Here is an 18,957-nt window from a genome sequence, read left to right as displayed (position 1 = left end):
CATGCAAGGTCGCCGGCCACAAACGTTTTACCTCCATAGCACCGAAATCGGCTGGAAGCATTTACTATTTGCCCCTGGGTGCACGCCTGCGAAAGCTAGCGCCCTCTCGCATGAATTATTTACTTATTTCTAATATATACGGGAATGCAATTCTGGTTTGCGGGGGAGTTTTTTGCTTTTTGAGCAAAACATTGCTCCAAAAACACAGTACTTATTTAGGTTTACAACAAGAAACGCTATAGCCCCAAGTGCATCCAAAACTAAACTGTCCAGATCGCTCGAGGCGACTCTTGCGCTTCTTTTGTACTTTATGACCTCCCGCGTGCATTGACAACTCATTTAAATAAGCGCATACTGAACCGTTCACCATTTTCATAAGTTGTAAACGTTTAATTAAAGTGACATATTTCCCTTCATGGGATTTAGAAGAAAGAGATACTGTTTAGTTAAGTTAAGTAATAACTATGGATAGAAAACAACAACGTCCCAGGGTTGCGGGTTATTAAGTAAATGTTAGCACAGTTTCGTGGAAATTTTAATCTTAAAATTTAAGATTTTTCGATTTCAACCAAACATCTTGCTAATGTATTAAATCTAGAAACTGAAAATATCGTAAAGGATTTGTTAGGTAACATGACATGCAGCCTTGCTAGGCGAAGTATCCGCACTGAATTAAAAACAAGTGGCCGGTTTGCTTAATAATTAATTAGAAAGTTTTGTGTCGGTAAACAGGAACTTCGGCAAAAGAAAATTGGTTAATGAATAAAGATTTCCAGCTTTCAATAACAAGGAGGAGGAATAAATTCGAAGGGCAAGTTTTTACAAAGACGGTTGTTTAGCACAAGCTTGGAAGGAAACTACCATTAAATTTTAAGGCTATTATATAATATGATTGAATAATTGCTTTGCAAACTATATCTCCCTCGTCAAAAGTGATATCTCCATTGGGTTGAGTTTAAATAATTGATAGGATATGTGCATGACTGCACTTCAATCATAGTGACGGACGCGGAACTGTTTTGCGGAACATTTATTTGGTTGAGTTTTGAATGAATTCAAAACCTTACTTGCTAGTATTGGAGCGCTCAGATCAACATTACGTCGAAAAAGAATCAAGTTGCATTGACTTAAACGGAATATCAGAGAAACGGGTAAGGTAATGGGGTTGTGGGGAATTTCGTCAGCCCAAATCGAACTAGAATGTGACAAAATTTTTAACGTGAAGAAATTGTTGCGTAGGTTTTCAATGTATACCATGCAGCAAGCAAAACACTAGAATGAAAGTCTCAGTCTTATTCTTTTGTTTGTTGAGTCATTTTGTGCAACATGCCCTGACGTAATGAAAAGAAAATCGACACACTGAAGAAGATTTCGTACTCAACGTATGGTTGGCCAAAGATTGAGAACATAAATTTCGTTTACACTATAGTCTTACCTTCTGCACTTGGGTACTGGTTATCCTCAAAAGAACAAACCAAGAAAAAAATTTCAATTTTTGCCTGGCATTCAATGTGAACCGCTATTGCCGAAAGCATCTGATGAAAATATTAACCTTAACTAGGCCTGGAAAGATGAGGTAGGAGGGGGACAACCGATCGCAAGGATTTTGCACTTTTTTAATATGCTTTCAAGAAAAATCCTCTAACCGTTGCGAATGTTCTTAATAGGGAGCTTAATTAAGCAACGACGACGGTGACGGCAACGACAACGCCTCAAAACAATAGGTTTAATGAGCAAAAAACTCGCTCTGCATGTGCGTTTTACATTTTGGTACATTTCTTTGCCGTCCTCTGCAAAACAACAACGTGAAATGACCACATTGAAGGTTCTGTGGAGAATGTGAACGTACGACATATCGACGGTGATTTTCATTTTCTTTCTTAACTTGTAGGCCACTCCTACCAATTTGGTTAGTTCGCCATTTTTTGTAAAAGTTGATGGAGTTTAAATAATTGCGAAGTAGCACAAATGAAATAAAGATATATTTTCGGGTGTCGTTTTCGTTGCTGTTGCCGTCGTCGTTGCTTAAGCTCCCTAATTTTCAGGGTCCCAAAGGGGGAGTCCCTGGAGCCCTGGAGCCCTGAAATTTTTGCTGTGGAGCCCGGAGCCCTATCATTTTACTGACTGGAGCCCTGATCCTTTTTTGGATGTGGAGGAGCCCAAATACATTTTGCACGGAGCCCGGAGCCCAGCATTTTCAAGTTTGATCATTCGAGTTCCCAGATTGCATTGATTCTTGTTTTACTGCCTTTTTGTGTTTGTTTGTGCGTGTTAACGGGCATAAAGAAACAGAATCTGGAGAGAGAACAGTACATAATACAAGTATACGCGGTTATCTCAGTTTACAATGATATGCAACAACTTATTAAGGGATTTAATGAAAACTTTGTTATAATTGTAGCCAGAGAGCGCGATAAAAACAACTTTATAGTTAAGTAACGGGACGTTCCTTAAGCAGTTTGCTCGCAGGTATCAGTTACAACAAATTAAAAAAAAATTGACAGATCATTTTTAAGATACAAATAATAATTGATGAAGATTAATAATTTCAATACTTACCCATGTCCTTAATAGATAAATAGATTATACTGTTTACTGTTCATCTGATTCATGACCCTTTCCATCCTGACTTTCGGGTCTTCACCAAACAGGGTGCATAGACGAAATGACGGTTAAATGGTTTAACCTAACACCAAATCCGCCTCGAATCCCAGTGTTTTATACCCTCACAAAAATTCGCAAACCGACATTAGTCGGAAGACCTATCATATCTGAATGTGATGGCCCAACAGAACGCCTATCATCATTCGTAGACAAACTACTTCAGCCAATAGCACAAATACAGGACTCGTATCTTAAAGATACGACACATTTCATAAGGTTTATTGAAAGCACTAGGGTGCCTAGAAACGCTTTTCTAGTCTTAATGGATATTAGCCTTTACACGAATATCCCACAGGAGGAGGGAATCACTATAGTATGCAACACATATGAGAACTTTCATGCCAATAACCCTCCTATAGCTACAAATTTCCTCAGAGAAATGCTCAGCCTTATACTGAAGGAGAACTCCTTCCAATTTAACGGGAAAGACTATCTCCAAACACACGGAACTGCCATGGGCACTAAAATGGCAGTAGCTTTTGCCAACATCTTTATGGCATCTATAGAAAAGGAGATCTTAAGACAGAGCGTTAACAAGCCACTAACGTGGGAAAGGTTCATTGACGATGTATTTTGCTTGTGGGATACAAACAAAGAAAAAATAGAACATTTCATTGAGCAAGCAAATTCATACCACTCTACCATAAAGTTAACCGTTGAAGTCTCACAATTAGAAACAACATTCTTGAATACAACAGTCTATAAGGGAGATAGATTAGAGAAAGAATTGATTCTCGACGTGCGCACACATTGCAAACCTACTGAAACATTTCAATACACAAACTACAATAGTTGCCACCCAGCAGGCGTGAAAAAAGGCTTCGTTAAAGGAGAAGCCCTTAGGCTTCTGAGGACAAACTCTACTAAAGTAGTGTTTGAGGAAAACATTAAAAACTTTAAAACACGTCTGGCATCGAGAGGTTGTCCTAGTAACCTCGTGGATAAAATCCTCCCCGAAGTTAACTTCACAGAAAGAAAGAACGCTCTTACACAAGAACCGAAAGCGCACAAGAAAATTCTACAGTTCGTGACACAATTTCAACCATCACTGCCATGTTTGAAAAATATTCTAATGGAAAAACGGCATTTAATACAAAACCAGCCGCTACAAAGAGAGATATACAAGGAACCTCCCTTGATCCCTTATAGAAAGAGAAGTCGCTTAAAGACATGCTTGTACAGCAAAACTATAGACTGCTTTTATAAACACAATGGGCACACAGTGGGTGTCTTGCAGGTCTGTCAACCCCATTTAAACAAGTTTAATATTTAATCCACTTTTAAATAATAGGAGATAATATAACTGGCTGCTTGGGTTTAAAAAATTGATCGAAATTGCTGACTTTTTTATTTGCGTATTTGATTTAGCGTTAAAAATAGAATTTTTACATATCAAGATTGTAGACCAGCGTGGAGCCCGGAGCCCTAAAGCAGATGATGTGGAGCCCTAGAGCCCTGAAATTTTCGCCTTGGAGCCCTGGAGCCCTGCATTTTTAAGGCCGGAGCCCTGGAGCCCTAAACCCCTTTGGGACCCTGAATTTTATCTGACCACGTTTCGTGCGGTATATTAATGTCAGTGGGATTTGTAGTTGGCAAACAATGAACTTCACTGTTAATACTGAGAAGAATTCCAGTTAATGAGAACGTCTTATTTTGGCGGTGCGGTTCCAAATAAGAATAATATTCTTCATAGTTAGCTAAGCCTACAAACAGAGCTCCACAATAACTTTTTTAAGAACTTTTCTGCTCGCTAAAGAAGGGTAAAAATGTTTAGCTGATTCCCCTGGAATTGTGAACAAGGCGTGAATTTGTGGCCTTATGGCAAACATAAAATGTAATACCTCGCTCCGGTTCTTTAGAGCGTGTAGAGACGATTGAAACGGTTTAAATACTCTACATTTAAGGGTGAATTCCCCTGCAAAAGTGTTTATGATGCACCACCTACTGAAAAGTTTAAGGAAAATTGCAAACGTACTAGTAAATGCAAGCCTAACGTTTGAGAGCTGTGAATTTCGTTCGGTTTATAACACGTGAATTAAATACAGCATTCTAATCAGAGGTTCAAGGCGCGGTGCAATTTTCGATCGAATTTTAACGCCATACAAACTCTTATATTACGCTTTGATGACCTATGCGGCAAACATAAAATATGATATCTCCCGTTCTATAACACATCAGATAGCGGGAATTGTCTAAAACAATTCTTCCGTGCCTAAAATCTAATTTAAATTTACTCTTTCAGGTCTCTGAAGGCAAACAACGGAACCGTTCGACATAATGGCCGCCATTAAACTCTGGGGTTTCTCACTTCCGTTTATCTTAAGTCAAGTGTTCTACAGAGCAGCGACTCAACAGTGCAATGGCGGCGGATCAGAGCTATCCATTTCGGGCTGGATGTTGAAGAGACACATCTATAAGACGATAACGGCCGATCTGGGGCTTCATTGTCTGTTAGTCTGCCGTCAAGATGATCGCTGCCAAAGCTTTAATTTTGTAATCTCTCTTCACATGTGCGAATTCAATGACCGAACAAAAGAAGCCAGACCAGAGGACTTCGTTCCTGACCCAGATAGATATTATTTCAGGCGAGACAAAAACAGAGGTAAATTGTTTCCATAACTTGTAGATGGACTGTGCTAAGTCATGGCAAATTAACTTTACATAAACTATAATTTTTCTTGCTTTCTTTATCAATAAGAAGAACGCTTTCGACATTGGTGATCCTAGCAGTATGCAGCGAGCGTGTCGCATATGACTTGATAGTATTTAGTGACCTGCAGCTAGACACTACTTCTCCATGACACGCTGAATACTACATTTCGTAATTTTACTGTTTTCAGTTCCTCTTGGTTCAATCCCCGAGCTGCCAGCCGAGACGTGCAAGGAAATAAAAGCGAGTGAGGGACACGCAGTTAGTAAGAAATACTGGCTGTCTACCATTAAACCATGGAAATCACTTCTAGTTTATTGCGATATGAAGACAGAAGGTGGGTTTATTACCAAAATAAAATGCCTTGTGATATGTTCGTTCGGAAGAATGGTTGGACAACAAAGTTGTTTAAGCGGCGGTGTCCCTGGTGTCTAGTATGTCATCGGCTGAAAAAGAACGTAAAAGAAAACTGTAGTTTTGTTGTCGTTGTTTGTTTGTTTTGTTTTGTTGTTGTTTTTGTTTTTTGTTTTTTTTTTTTGCTTTCGCCGTTTTTGGCTCTCAGCAGAGAATCGCTTTATCATCAACTAGGAAGTCCTATGACTTCCAGACATATGCAATGCGCACTGCCTGGCGCTCATAATACTGTTTATTTGACGTCGTTCCTGGTGGTCCTGATTTTTCAATGAAGAATGTCTCAAATATCCGTTATTTGAATGGATTCTTTTCTGCGTTGTTCAAATTTATTCCCATCTATTAAAAACTATTATTATCACTGTAAATGATGATTAGTATTTCCAAAGACCAGGGCTATATCATACCGAGAACGATTTGCTCATCAGGAAACTGATTAAACGAATGAAATGTATTAACGTTGCTGATGTTTGTTTAGACGCTAACGAGTGCAATGCTTCTTCGCCCGTCTGTGACAAAAATGCCGCATGCCAGAATACACACGGATCATATCGGTGTACTTGCAATGCAGGATTCGCTGGTGATGGAAAAACTTGCCAAGGTAAGAAGAAAGTGAAAAACAATGGATTAATGACACTGTATGACTCAGAAGATAAACTGACTTTTCTTTAAGTTTATATTAGGTACACTCCCCCTTTAAGTCTCAACTGCCGAACTTGTTTCTTCTTTACCTGAGTTGAATTCACTGATAGACCACCTCAGGGATTTAAGAGAGCCTATTATGGTGTGGCGGTTTAAGCCAACTTTGAGTGCCGGTTTGCAGTTCCATTCCATTTCACATTTATCTGACGGTTTACCGTTAAGAAATTATCGTGCGGTTGCGAGAAATCATAAATTTAGCTCGCGGTTTTCGGTTTTTGCGTGTTTTTCTGGCGGTTATTCAAACAGAAATAAGAGGGTCGATCCCTGGTGCATATCAGAAGGCCTCTGTCCTGGGTTGAGATCATTCCATGGTAAAGGTAACGTAAATTTCACAAGCTTGTTTTGTCCGTTAATCCATGTTAGAACGACCTCATAAGAACAGACAACACACCCAGCCCTAAAGACCTGTACTTTTACAATTCGTTATAAACATCTCGAGCAATCTTTGTGTTTGTGAACAGCCCATTAGACGTCAAAACCTTTTTGCTCGCTGGTCACTGAATGGAGTTATAGCAACAATTTGTTCTGCATGTTCTTAAAAGATCTTGTGGTCTTTGTGAGGAGAAATACGATTATTGAGCTAACATATCGCAAAGAATTTGCTACGTGCTGTTAAAAGATCGGTTATGAGGATAATCGTCCTACCTGTAGGGCGGTTTCGGTTTTAAGAAGAAAACGAAAGCAGTTTGCGGTTTCGAAGGAACAAAATATGGCGGTTTACGGAATGTACGACCCCCTATAAAAGACCCTCATTTAAGTAACACGTAATGCAACCACGGCCTTAAACAAATGGTCCAGGTTTATTTTCACTATGTCAGTGCATTAATACCACAAAAAGTGTCTTAATCCGCAAAAACTCAGGATGGAAATGGGCCATTCAACTTGTAAATATCAGATCATCTCTCCCTCAGTTTAGCTGTCTTCAAGTACACCTTATCGTAATCTTAGAACATGTTTGATTAAACGCCATGAAACTTCGCGTAAATAAGAAGGTAATGATATAGGTGCATCTCTTATTTTGTCAACAGATTTCAACGAATGTAAAGTTTCTCCGTCAGTTTGCGCCATCAATGCCACCTGCAATAACACTGAAGGATCTTATGTTTGCTCATGTTATGATGGATTCACTGGAGATGGTAAAAACTGCACAAAAAGTAAGTTCAAAAAAGAAAAAAAGCAATCAGTCAAACAAGGTGTCTCGTGATTTTTACTCTGAATTTTTGCTGGCTGATTTTCTGGCATAATTTAAGCTTTATTGTTAATTATTTTCTAATGCGTTAAACTTTTAATTTCTAAGTCAATTTCTTGTAGGCTAGATATTTCAAAATTAGAACTTTTAACTTGTAAATAGCAACTTGCTTAGAATATCTTAATAAAGAGATATTTAAAAATAATAATTATTATTTTTATGATTATTATTATTATTATTAATATCATTATTATTTAGAAAAAGTAATTTGTTTAGGTTTTACTGTTGTGTGCTGATAAATTTACTTCTTTTACTGTTAGTTCACTTCAAAGCAGCTGTGTTTACGAACCTCGGTGCCAGCGGAAGACTGGGACCAACAACAATTGGGTCTCACTACAGCGGTCAGGATCATGACGGTCAAGTTACATTGGCCAGCGGCATTCAACAGTGGACTGTGTCCTACACAGGTGACTACATAATAGAGGCAATAGGAGCTGCAGGGGGGATTGATACGACGTCTAGCAACAACGGGCAATACCGCGGGAGAGGTGCAAGGATGGTGGGAACGTTTAAACTATCTAAAGGCGAAACAATTAAGATACTTGTTGGTCAAGAAGGTGGTAGAAACAGGGCCCGTGCAACTTCCGGAGGCGGTGGAGGCACATTTGTTGCTAGAGGAGACAATACAACCTTGATTGTAGCGGGAGGGGGCGGAGGCATAGAAGGTGTTACGTCACGACATGCAGAGTGCGATGCGTCCACTGGCACATCAGGCAGAGCAGGGTTTAGGTCATGGTCAGGAGGGAGCGGTGGACACGGTGCGAAGAATGCAGACAGCAGCAACTCAGGTGAGAAAAAACTGATCAAACAAGACAAACATTATAAAAAATATATGCCCTTTTGTTTAGTTTTGCTTTTATGGGCTGTAGACCTTTCCACAGTCACCAATGAAACACTTAATGTATGAGCGTCTGACCAACTTTGAACCTCCTTAACTCTTAAAAGTCATTTGTTCTAAAATTACTTTCCACTGATTTGAGTATAGAGGACATGCTATAACGACCGTAGAACAAGTTTCAAGGCTTCATTCAAATCCCTCTATAGTGATGGATATTTCTAGAAAATTGCTTAGATATTGCTGTTCGGAGTTGAATAGCTAACTCCGAGCTAGCCAATCAGCGCGCGCGAAAAGCACTATTCACTTGTGTGGTATATACTAACAACGGTCATTCTACCATGCCCGAGCAATAACAGCCATTAAATCGTCTCCTAGTCGTTATTTAAAATGAGTCCACCTCCCACGAAGAAGATGGGTAGAATTTCGATGAGATTTCAGGATAAAAACTGCTTACCGAGTCTCACAAAAATTGAACAACAGGGTCCAGTTCTTCAAAGCTCCATTTTAACAGCTAATAATATAATGCTGGATTAACTTAAAATCTGATTATTTTCATTACTAATCAATTAAGATTCTTTCAAAAGATTTTCATCCCTCAGTTTTGACCTAGACGTTTCTTGACCATCAGCTTAAAATCAGCGTTAAAATTAAGACAAATCTATTTTTGATTTATCCTTTGTACCATAATCATGTATTCATTCATCTATTCTTTATTGAGGATCAATCTTTGTAAGACTTAACAATTTATTAAGGTCATTTAAGTAATTGTCTTTTTGAAATTTAAGGTGGAGGCGGTGGTGGCTTTTACTCCAGTGGAAGAAGTTCAAACAATCCTTTCGGTGGTACCATGGGGAACGGCGGAGAGGGAGGCAAGGGATTCCTTCAGGGAGGAGTGGGTGGAAGAGCCTGGCATAACAATGCCGACGGTGGATTTGGAGGTGGTGGAGGAGCTTATGGAGACGGAGGTGGTGCGGGAGGAGGAGGAGGCTACTCTGGAGGTAGCAGTGGAGATAATGAAGGTGACTCCTGCGGGGGAGGAGGGGGATCGTACAATGCGGGTAGAAATCAGCAGAGTGAATGCTGTTATAGAACAGCTGGTCATGGTCAAGTGACAATAACGTTGACTTAGATTATGTTCTAACATACTTTGTAGGTTGAAGAGCTCCGTGCTAGTTCAATTATCATCTGAGACCAATTTAATAAAATCATTACATTTGTAGTTTACAATCCGGGCTGTTGGTTTGACATTCGCAAAAAAAATTAAAAGAGAAACTCAATTAAAAGTTGAAAGACGAGTTCAATTTAATAAATCGTTGTCAAAGAGTTCTGACAATATTTGTTGAATTCAATTTCAGCATGGACGTGTAAAAACAATGGCTATAAGAATGTTAGTTACAAGTGTAAACGTTTAAGTAAATTGGCCCCTGATTTGCTTTTGTTGTTGTTGTTGTTATTATTGTTTTGTTTCATTTTTTTTTTCAAGCTGAGGCTTTGTCGATCGCACGAAACCAAACGTTTGTTACTTTTGTCACCTATGTTAGCCTGAAAATATTCTAAGTAACTCCGGCTGATATCTGAGTTTCCTGGAATAGTATTCCAGTAAATATAAAGCAATACAGTTCTGGCCAGGAGACCTGTCAGTTATATATTTACTCGTTTTATTTACTTATTTAAGTAATTTATTTATGGATCATAGATTATCAAGTAAACGCTGCAATTCACTGAGAAATGAATACTAGTTAAATATTGGTATACTACACTGTTTCAGAGCTGATTGTTCACTGCTCCGCTATTATTAATCAACCAACGATAAAAAGTAAACGGAGGTTTTCATCGCCTTCATTAAACAAACAGTCTGAGACAAAACCGAGAGAGAAAACTCTTTGGGGAATCTTCGATTTATGAGCAATTTAAACTCGAATCAAAGTGATCGCTATTAATACCAGGATTAGCTTAATCGGGCTTTGAGTAACTGGGCCCTGTAGAGTAACTTATGCGTCTTCAACTGACGGAAACTTTCGGTGGAACTGACAATGAGAACCCAGTTCGGATAGTTCCATTTCTGTATCATAATAATAATAACTTATAATTCTAGCTGAAATTTTGAAATGGTATTGAAAAGTTGTTTACAACTTAGATACTTTGAGATTGTCCCTGCCAGATTCAATCTTAATTTACACTTCACCAAAATATTTTACAGGGATTGGTGCAGATGTCTTGCAATTATATTAATAGCTCACTTTGAGTATTGGACTTGCTAGCGGTGTCTGTAACACTGCCCACTCAATCTACGAATAAGGAGAGTTTTAAAAGAATTAGGACTGTGTGAATTTTAAGTAAAGTTTATTATTATTGCAATGAGCAGGCACCATTTCTGTCTCTGTTAGCAGGGCGGGTCTGATCGGTAAAAGAAATTTGTCCGTGGCCCTGGTTGGAAAAGCAGTGGATAAAATGTAAATTGGCATTGAATCTGTGGTTGGCGGGGGGAGGGGTGCTTTGAATAGTCAAGGGGTCAGTGTAGTGAGAACAGCTATCAAGTGGGGGTGCAATCTTTAGTATTGCGTTTTTCAAAAATTCAGACAGAAATGCATTATACTTAATTAAAAAGGCATTATGTGAGTTGATATTTTGTAATGTACCATTAAACATGTTTATGCTTGCTGTGCTGTGTATTTCTTTGACTCAGAGGACGCATATTGTAGTTGTAAACCTTTGAAAACCCGTTATTTCAACAGGTCCCTAAAAACTAATATTAGACCAAATGGAAACTGAGTGACACAGTAAATAAATCAAATGGAAGTTGTATCCTGTACTAGAAAACATGCAACTGGTGCCATGATAACGAGAAAGAAATGCGCCACAATTTTTTCAGGCTTTCTTTTAAAAAGCTCCTTACGTTGCGTACACAACTGCGATGGACTCTCATTTATTAATTCTTTCATCGGCATTTCAGATAAATCTCTTTTCATTTCACATCCATATGATTATCTGTGTTTTGCCTTGCCTTGGCAACCCACGGAAAAAGCCCTTGCCTTCATTGCTCGCCTTTGAAATGAATTGGCATTTCTGCAGCTTGGCTGGGAGAGCGATTTCAAATACTGACTCTTTTTTTGATTTCTTCATAAAATAAAGTTTAATCTTATTAAAAGCGAAGCATAAAAAAAAACAATCGAAGAAGAAGAAGAAGAAGGAGGAGAAGAAGAAGAAGAAGAAGGAGGAGAAGAAGAAGAAGAAGAAGAAGAAGAAGAAGAAGAAGAAGAAGAAGAAGAAGAAGAAGAAGAACAAGAAGAAGAAGAACAAGAAGAAGAAGAAGAAGAAGAACAAGAAGAAGAAGAAGAAGAAGAAGAAGAAGAAGAAGAAGAAGAACAAGAAGAAGAACAAGAAGAAGAAGAAGAACAAGAAGAAGAAGAACAAGAAGAACAAGAAGGAAGTCGTTGGTTGAACAGCTGGAGGAAGGAACAAGTGTTATCTTGATTAATCTGTTGCACTCATCAGGAACTACTCATACGGGCGTCTGAAACTCAGTTCAGCACTTTTAGTCGATCTCAAGTGAAATCAGACTCTCCTTGTTGAGTGAAGGACCCCTGATCTCGGTGATTTAATAATAATAAGAATAGATTTGAAACATTTTGGTCTGAAAGTCTGAAAACCGTTATGGATTCTAGAAACCAGGCATGAAAATGATTATGAATTTTAGAGGCTAGGTCTGAAAAAGGTCCCAAAAGAAAAAAGATATTGTGGTCTGAGACAGGGTCAAGTCTTTGGAGAAACGAGACACACACAAAATTCCGTGGAGTACCAGCCGCTTCCCCTCCCCACCACCCCCCTCCCCCTCTTCCCACTCCACGGGATTGACGTGTCTAAAAAGTTTATCTTCATTGCGAAAGTTTCTGTATGGAAACGTTTTTAACTATGGATCGGCAAAAATTCCCAAACTAAACGGTCTTATCACAAGGCCAGTTATAAAACAAACTTGTTGCGCCTTGTGAAAGAATAATAAACCACGATATTTTGTTCATTATTAAAACGGCATCTTGGAACTTCTAGGTTAAGCGGGGTTCTACTGTATTGGATTTCTATATTTACGCCGGCGCGATGAAATCGATGGCTCCGTTTCAACTTTCAAGTTCCTGACAGCAATACTGATTCGCAAGTTTTTCAAGAAGTCGACCTCACAGCTTCCACATTTACGTGTAGTAAAATTTGAGGAACAAAAACAAAACGATAGGTTCCCGTTGGAGGTAAGTACAAGAAAACAAACAGAAACTCGAGGCAATGTGCTTTTTTATAGCTTATATAAAGGGATCGCCGAGAATTTGCGAGCGTCGAATTCGTTACGAGAAGTTTAATACCTTTCACTGACTGCTTCAGTTCTGCCTTGGTGGCCCATGAGCTTTCTCGCAATCATCAGATCGAACATGAGCTGCCAGCTAAAACTTTCAAGGAGTAACCCCCGCCCCCCATCCCCGAAGCCTTGCGGTACCCATCTCCCAAGGCATCAGACTAGTGGGGCATTTTTCCTCACATTGCTGAAAAAGAACTTTAGTAGACTTAAACAAGCTTTTCGTGGCCTAGAAAACTTAAGTTAGGGCTTCTACTATAGGAATTTAGTAGAATGACGACTTTCCGCTATCTTTGTGAAAGACAGCTTTCCAGTCTCTATGCTCAGGGTGTGGGCACTTCATCACACCGACGTTGTGTGACATCCTATCTTTAATCACGGCACCAATCAGTCTTGATTGTTGAAAACGTTGCGTGACTGTGTCTTATAAGACTGACTAAGAGTGTTTGGTCCACGATGTCGTCTTACAAACTGTACTATTTTAATTTCCGCGGTAGGGCAGAGATAGTTCGACTTGCTTTTGCTTTAGGAAATATTCCATACGAAGACATTCGATTGGATTGGGAACAGTGGCCTACAGAAAAAGCCTGTGAGTACTAAAACGGCAGTGTTAAAATAATGCGTTGCAGTTTAATAGTGATAAACCTTCAGGGCAAGGTCAATTTGCTTACTTTCTACTTTTACCAACATTTTCCTCACTAGCTGTATATCTTATCATATATACCGTATGAAGTTTCTAAATTTCACGCTTATAACCTCCGCGAAAGTGTTTTAAAATAATGCAATTTTGGTCAGATTGTAAGTTTAAATAAGTATCAAAATATATAGATTGTGATTCAACTAGCGTTTGAATACGGTTGTTCCTGTGAGTAAATGTCAAATTTAGCCGGCTCAAGGGCAGGGTGAAAGCAGTTTTAATTGTAAATCTCTCTAACGCTAGGATATTCGTTCTGGTTAAAACCTGTTCGTGATGACAAATTTGCATACTAGCAGCGCGATATGCAAATTGTTGTCCGTAAGCCATCTCACCTCAAAAATTGCCTTGCTTGTACTTTTGAGCCCTTGTAAAAGATGCTGAGTCAGCACAACCTTATCTGATTAATACTGCAACAATTTTATGTGGCGGCTGCAGGATCACACTTAAGAAGAAAACTAAAGCGCTACTTTTACTTTACGGGCTGTTTATCAGATCATAAATCTGTACATTTGACCGAAACAACTTATCTATTGATTACCGTCAACATTCGATTATGACGATTATGTTACGTGCACCCTTGATTGACATTTCCCTCTCTTGCATAGTCTCCCTAGTCGAGTCGCAAGTCTCTCGAAGGACGGTCTTCTGCTCGTAAGGAATTGTCCTCTGGAGCAAACTCATTACTCGGGATACCCTCAGGGTAGACTGCGTCAAGCTTTCGGTCGGGTATCTTTTTTAATCTTTGTCGTAGTCACAACCGTGTCTGTTTGCCTTTCCTTTTTTTATGAAACGAGGACACTTTGTAATCTTACTGACATTACATAGATCTCTTCTGAGATTGTAATTGGTACGCCGGGGTGCTTTGTAAACAAGTCCTGAAGGAGAACTGTATGGTGCCACGTATAGTTAAATTTAGTCATTTGGGCATATTTACAAGTCATAAGGCATATACCACATTAACGCAATACCTTATTGTAGCAAGTATTTCCCTGGGGAAACTCGAAAAATGACACTGGAACCTTTTCTGGCTATTGTATTTGATTCTTTTTTTTTTATTCAGCCGGAAGACCTCCATTTGGTCAGATGCCATTTATCGTGTTGCCTGATGGGAAGGTGTTCGCTCAGTCGGGCACTATCTGCAAGTTTATTTGTACCCTTGCAGGTAAACTGTTCAAATTATTTCTTGGTTTAATGAAAAGGTGGTTACTGCTACAGGCTTTGCTTCTAAACCTCTGGACATTGTCTATGCCTTTTAATAGGTTTTTGAGAGACATTAATATAAAACGAATTGTTCAGTACAGGTTGGTCATGAAGGATTACCTAGTCAGTAACGTGTAGCGTGTTAGGCGTAGTAGTGATAATTGTGTCACGTGTTTTGTCAGTATTCAGTCTGCAACAGTACGTGGCCTAACAAACTCTCAGTTTCAATGGCCCACTACACTAACAGATCAATTTATCATTTAATTGTCTTGTGGTCAGGATTCTGTCCGAGTAATTTGATGGAAAAAACACAAGCCGACATGATTTTTGATGGCGTAGAAGACCTCCGCACTGCTATGAGCAAATTTTACTTTGAGGAAAACGAAGCCAAAAAGGTATGCTAAAAGATGCATTGTAAAAGATGATTTACTCGTACAGTTTAATGGAGACGATTTGGCCCAATTTGACAAAGAAAATGAGTGAGCGGAACAAAATCGGCCCGTTTAAGCCTTTAAGCCCTAACAGTGATCAGCATCAAATTTCTCCTTGTAATATCAATGCTTATTTAACCCCTGAGGACATGAGAATTAAGGATGTGATCACCCAAGGTGAATTTTCTTGATGTTTTAATAACTTTGCCCCAGTACGTTTATAAGGAATGTATGGGGACAAGATAGGAGAATTTGTTCTTTGATATTAGGGGTTAAAGGTTAACGGATTTGTTAATCAGGTCGATTTTCACGTACCCCGCGCTTCACCAGCAGAAAAAGAAATCGGCCGACAAAATTGTGACGTTCAAATTGGTGCATGTGATTAAAACGACTGCCGATAGCTCAGAGTGCATAAAATGATGACTCAGTTGACAGTACACGTGAGAACAATTTAAGGCGGGGGTACACCTGAAAGCCGTTTTCACGCCGCTTAAAATCGGTCAAATGGAATTATCTTGTTCGCATTTCAAGCAATACAAAAACCCTCCGCTCATTACACAAATCAATGTTTTGGGGTGTTTTATGAATTTTTGTGTGATTTTTAGGTATATTTGAAAGGAAATAATTTTTCTTGAAGGATTGGTAAAATTAAAAGAAATAAGAAATGATGAAGATTTAAGGATGTTTTAAAATTAGAATTTGTAGTTAATAATTAATAGACGGACACCAAGTTAGTCCACTAAAAACCTGGGGTGCTCTTGCTCTTGCACAAAATACTTGAGTTACTAAAACCGACGTCTATTTTCTCTAACAGGAAGAGCTGAGAAAAGAGTTTTTTGACAAGATTCTTCCTGAAAAGTTAGCATGCTTTCAGAAACTTTTCCAAGCTAACGATGGAGGCAAGGGCTTCTTCGTTGGCCAAAAGGTAAAACACACAATGTAACAACGTAGGCTAGGCAACATAGGACGCTAGCCCAGGTTATTCACTTCTACATCTTATGTACGGTTGTTCTCTGTGTCTGGCATAGAGAAACTTTCTTACATCGTTGGTGGTATTGCTTTGTAGTTGTCCAAGGCAACCGCAATATTCATTGACTGTTGTCACGGCCTCTCTGCTTGATGCCCAAACTCAAAACGCTTTTGGAAAAAAGTTCAAAACCCGTTACATTAAATACAGTATTGTACCAAAGCATTGTACGCTTACTACTCGTATTTACCCTTTTCTTTTATCTTTTTAGCTTTCTTACGCTGATGTAAACTTTTTTGACGTCTTCAATAGCTTAATAGCTAAGGGAGAACTCAAAGTCCCGGATGAACTGAAACCTTTCCCCTTATTGGTGGAGCATTACAACCGAGTGATGAACATCCCCGAGATAAAGGCCTGGATCGAGAAGCGTCCGAAGTCAAACATATAAACGATACAATAGACCAATTTCGATATTTTAAAATTCGTACTTGGCCACGGAGCTTAGGGGAGTAAAACAACAGAAATTACATTGGGGCTCAGAGAAGAAAAACTAACTTTTTTAATACCTTTAAACTTCGCAGTCAAGCTAAAATTTTAATATATTAAAATTGGTCTATTGAGTCAGACTACCTTAGCGTTAACATATTCAGCTATAATGATTACGAATACTCATAAAAATGTATTATTTCGTATGAAGCACCCAGAGAATAAATAGTCTCACCGGAGAGCACCACGTAAGATAGATACAGTCAGGGAGAAGGTTGACATGTCTGAAATATAGCTTGAAAGCATTTGCCATACGTAGGGAAAGGGGGATTCTCTTGCCGCGAATCACCTCAAAAATAACAATACAATTATATTTCCTACATCTGCACATGCACCTACAGTCTACCGTCGAAAGTGAAACCGCTATTAATGTAAAATATAACAGAAGTTGATACTTGAAACAATGATAAAAGTAATAAAAGTATAAAATACTTTTAAATCAGTCTTGTAGTTTACTAAGCCAACAATGGATAAAATAAATGGGATTGTTTAAGAATTTCAACAGGCAGAGAGTTCCACTGCCTGGTAGTTCATTGAAAATACTGAAAAGATGGAAGACGTCCGTGGTGGATTTATAACCTTTAATGTTGATAGAACGATTTCTTTGTGCTCTGGTCTTATCGCTGGTGGATAACTACCAATCTACATTGGTTTTTTAGGATGCGCAATGCACCACTGCATCAATAAAAGCTTTGCATGTTACACCTCCAACATGGCGCAGTTGTCTCATTTGCTTACCGCCCATTTACGAAGCCATACTGTTTCAAGGAATCCATGGCTTCCCATACACATTAGAATTGTCTTAGTGTTTCACCCAAGAGCAATCCCAGCCACCCTGGATTAATGATTATTACAACAGAAACGAACCGCTTTCCGTTCAACACGTTCAAAGGCAGCTGGGTCTTTTTTTTATAATACGGGTTCTGCGCTGCTCTCGCTTATTCAAGCTTGCCGGAAACGTACAATCGTTGTACAAAGTTGTTTCCTTTAGACTCTTGGGGAATCTGGATTGGTTGTGTGCCAAGTTACATTACGCAATAACTTCAAGATCTACACGTTGCGCATACTTCAGGCAAAAGGTACCAGTTGGCTCATAACGATTTTCAGTACTTCCCTTCAGTTATAATTTGATAGATCATTACAACCCCTCAGTTTTTCAGTGGATACTACAATAATGGTATAAAACAAAAGTCTAATAATTGATAAACAAGCCATGGTCATTAATTTCGACCTTATAGGGTACCATAGCAACAAGTTATATTGTTCCAGTGCATGGTAACCTACATGTTAAGTCAAGAAAAGAATCATGACTTATTTCCCAATTATTGTTCTCCGTTATTGTTGTATGAACTGATAAGTGGTATTGTTGGCCCGAAAGTGCTTGAAACTGTTTTCAGCTGTCACCTTAAACTTAATTTGGCGCAGTGCAGTGGCAATAACTATAACTCGCTTACTGTGAAGTCATACGGGAAACATTTTCTTTTTACTTTTTCTTTTAACATAAGCAAGCGAAAATTAAAGTTAATAGCCGACGTTTCGGCGTCATCGTGACACCACTCTCAAGGCAAGGTGGATAAATTAATGCGAAGATTTGATTTCTATACTCTACAGTCTCTACAAATTAGCATATTTTAATATGTTAAAACAATGGATCACAAGTCGAATTAATTTATCCACTTTGCCTTGAGAATGGTGTCACGATGACGCCGAAACGTCGGCTATTAACTTTATTTTTCGCTTTCTAGTTATGTTTCAAGAAATCATTATTGATAAAAACTTTTTCTTTTATTTATTTATTTTTTTTTTTTTTTGGCGCAAAAATGTGATAGTTAGTGTGGTTTAAGCCGACTAGAAAAGTTCTGGCCTGGTTTAACATACAAAGGCTGAGAAGACTCAGTAGCGGGGAATAAAATCGTGTTAGCCAGTGTCATGCATATGACGGCTGAGTCTGTTGTTGGTTCCACGCCGTGTTTCGTCCGTTCTTAAAAACAAACTGGAAACAGTGGATAAACAGTGGATAAAGAGCCACTATGTAAACTCGCATTTATTTCGATTCATTTTGGACCCAACTCATGTCTTCATGACTTCCACAAGTTTTGACCACCTGCTGTTTCAAGGCAGACAGAACGAGTGGAGTCAACCCAGTCTAGCTACATATAAGCATCCGCCATGGCTGTCAAAAATTTGAATGTTCTACGGCATTTCTCGTCTTCGTTTCCCAGAGTTGTTCCTGGAGTCTCACATGATCGTGAAAATTTTG

General features: G+C 38.8%; 3 protein-coding genes across 3 annotated transcripts; all 3 read left to right on the top strand.

The window, feature by feature from the left end:
• The first annotated feature begins 824 nt into the window (after window positions 1–824).
• On the top strand, window positions 825–11,175 carry LOC146450332 (uncharacterized). The gene is made up of 7 exons (XM_085100456.1): window positions 825–1,151; window positions 4,907–5,266; window positions 5,505–5,651; window positions 6,204–6,326; window positions 7,456–7,581; window positions 7,937–8,464; window positions 9,300–11,175. Exons 2-7 carry the CDS (start codon window positions 4,942–4,944, stop codon window positions 9,641–9,643), a joined length of 1,593 nt encoding a protein of 530 aa, XP_084956582.1. The 5' UTR covers window positions 825–1,151; window positions 4,907–4,941; the 3' UTR covers window positions 9,644–11,175.
• On the top strand, window positions 2,165–3,937 carry LOC146450333 (uncharacterized). Its single transcript, XM_085100519.1, has one exon. The coding sequence runs from the start codon at window positions 2,666–2,668 to the stop codon at window positions 3,935–3,937; it is 1,272 nt and encodes a 423-aa protein (XP_084956645.1). The 5' UTR covers window positions 2,165–2,665.
• A 2,090-nt stretch (window positions 11,176–13,265) lies between the features above and the next one.
• On the top strand, window positions 13,266–17,408 carry LOC146450331 (hematopoietic prostaglandin D synthase-like). Its single transcript, XM_085100472.1, has 5 exons — window positions 13,266–13,445; window positions 14,614–14,715; window positions 15,033–15,148; window positions 15,999–16,109; window positions 16,423–17,408. The coding sequence occupies exons 1-5, from the start codon at window positions 13,313–13,315 to the stop codon at window positions 16,597–16,599; spliced, it is 639 nt and encodes a 212-aa protein (XP_084956598.1). The 5' UTR covers window positions 13,266–13,312; the 3' UTR covers window positions 16,600–17,408.
• The last annotated feature ends 1,549 nt before the right edge of the window (window positions 17,409–18,957 follow it).

The sequence above is a fragment of the Pavona decussata genome, unplaced genomic scaffold, assembly GCF_977016875.1.
Source record: "Pavona decussata unplaced genomic scaffold, jaPavDecu1.1 SCAFFOLD_468, whole genome shotgun sequence".
Lineage (NCBI taxonomy): Eukaryota > Metazoa > Cnidaria > Anthozoa > Scleractinia > Agariciidae > Pavona > Pavona decussata.
Note: the sequence above shows the minus strand (reverse complement) of the source record. Positions and strands in the feature narration are given on the sequence as shown.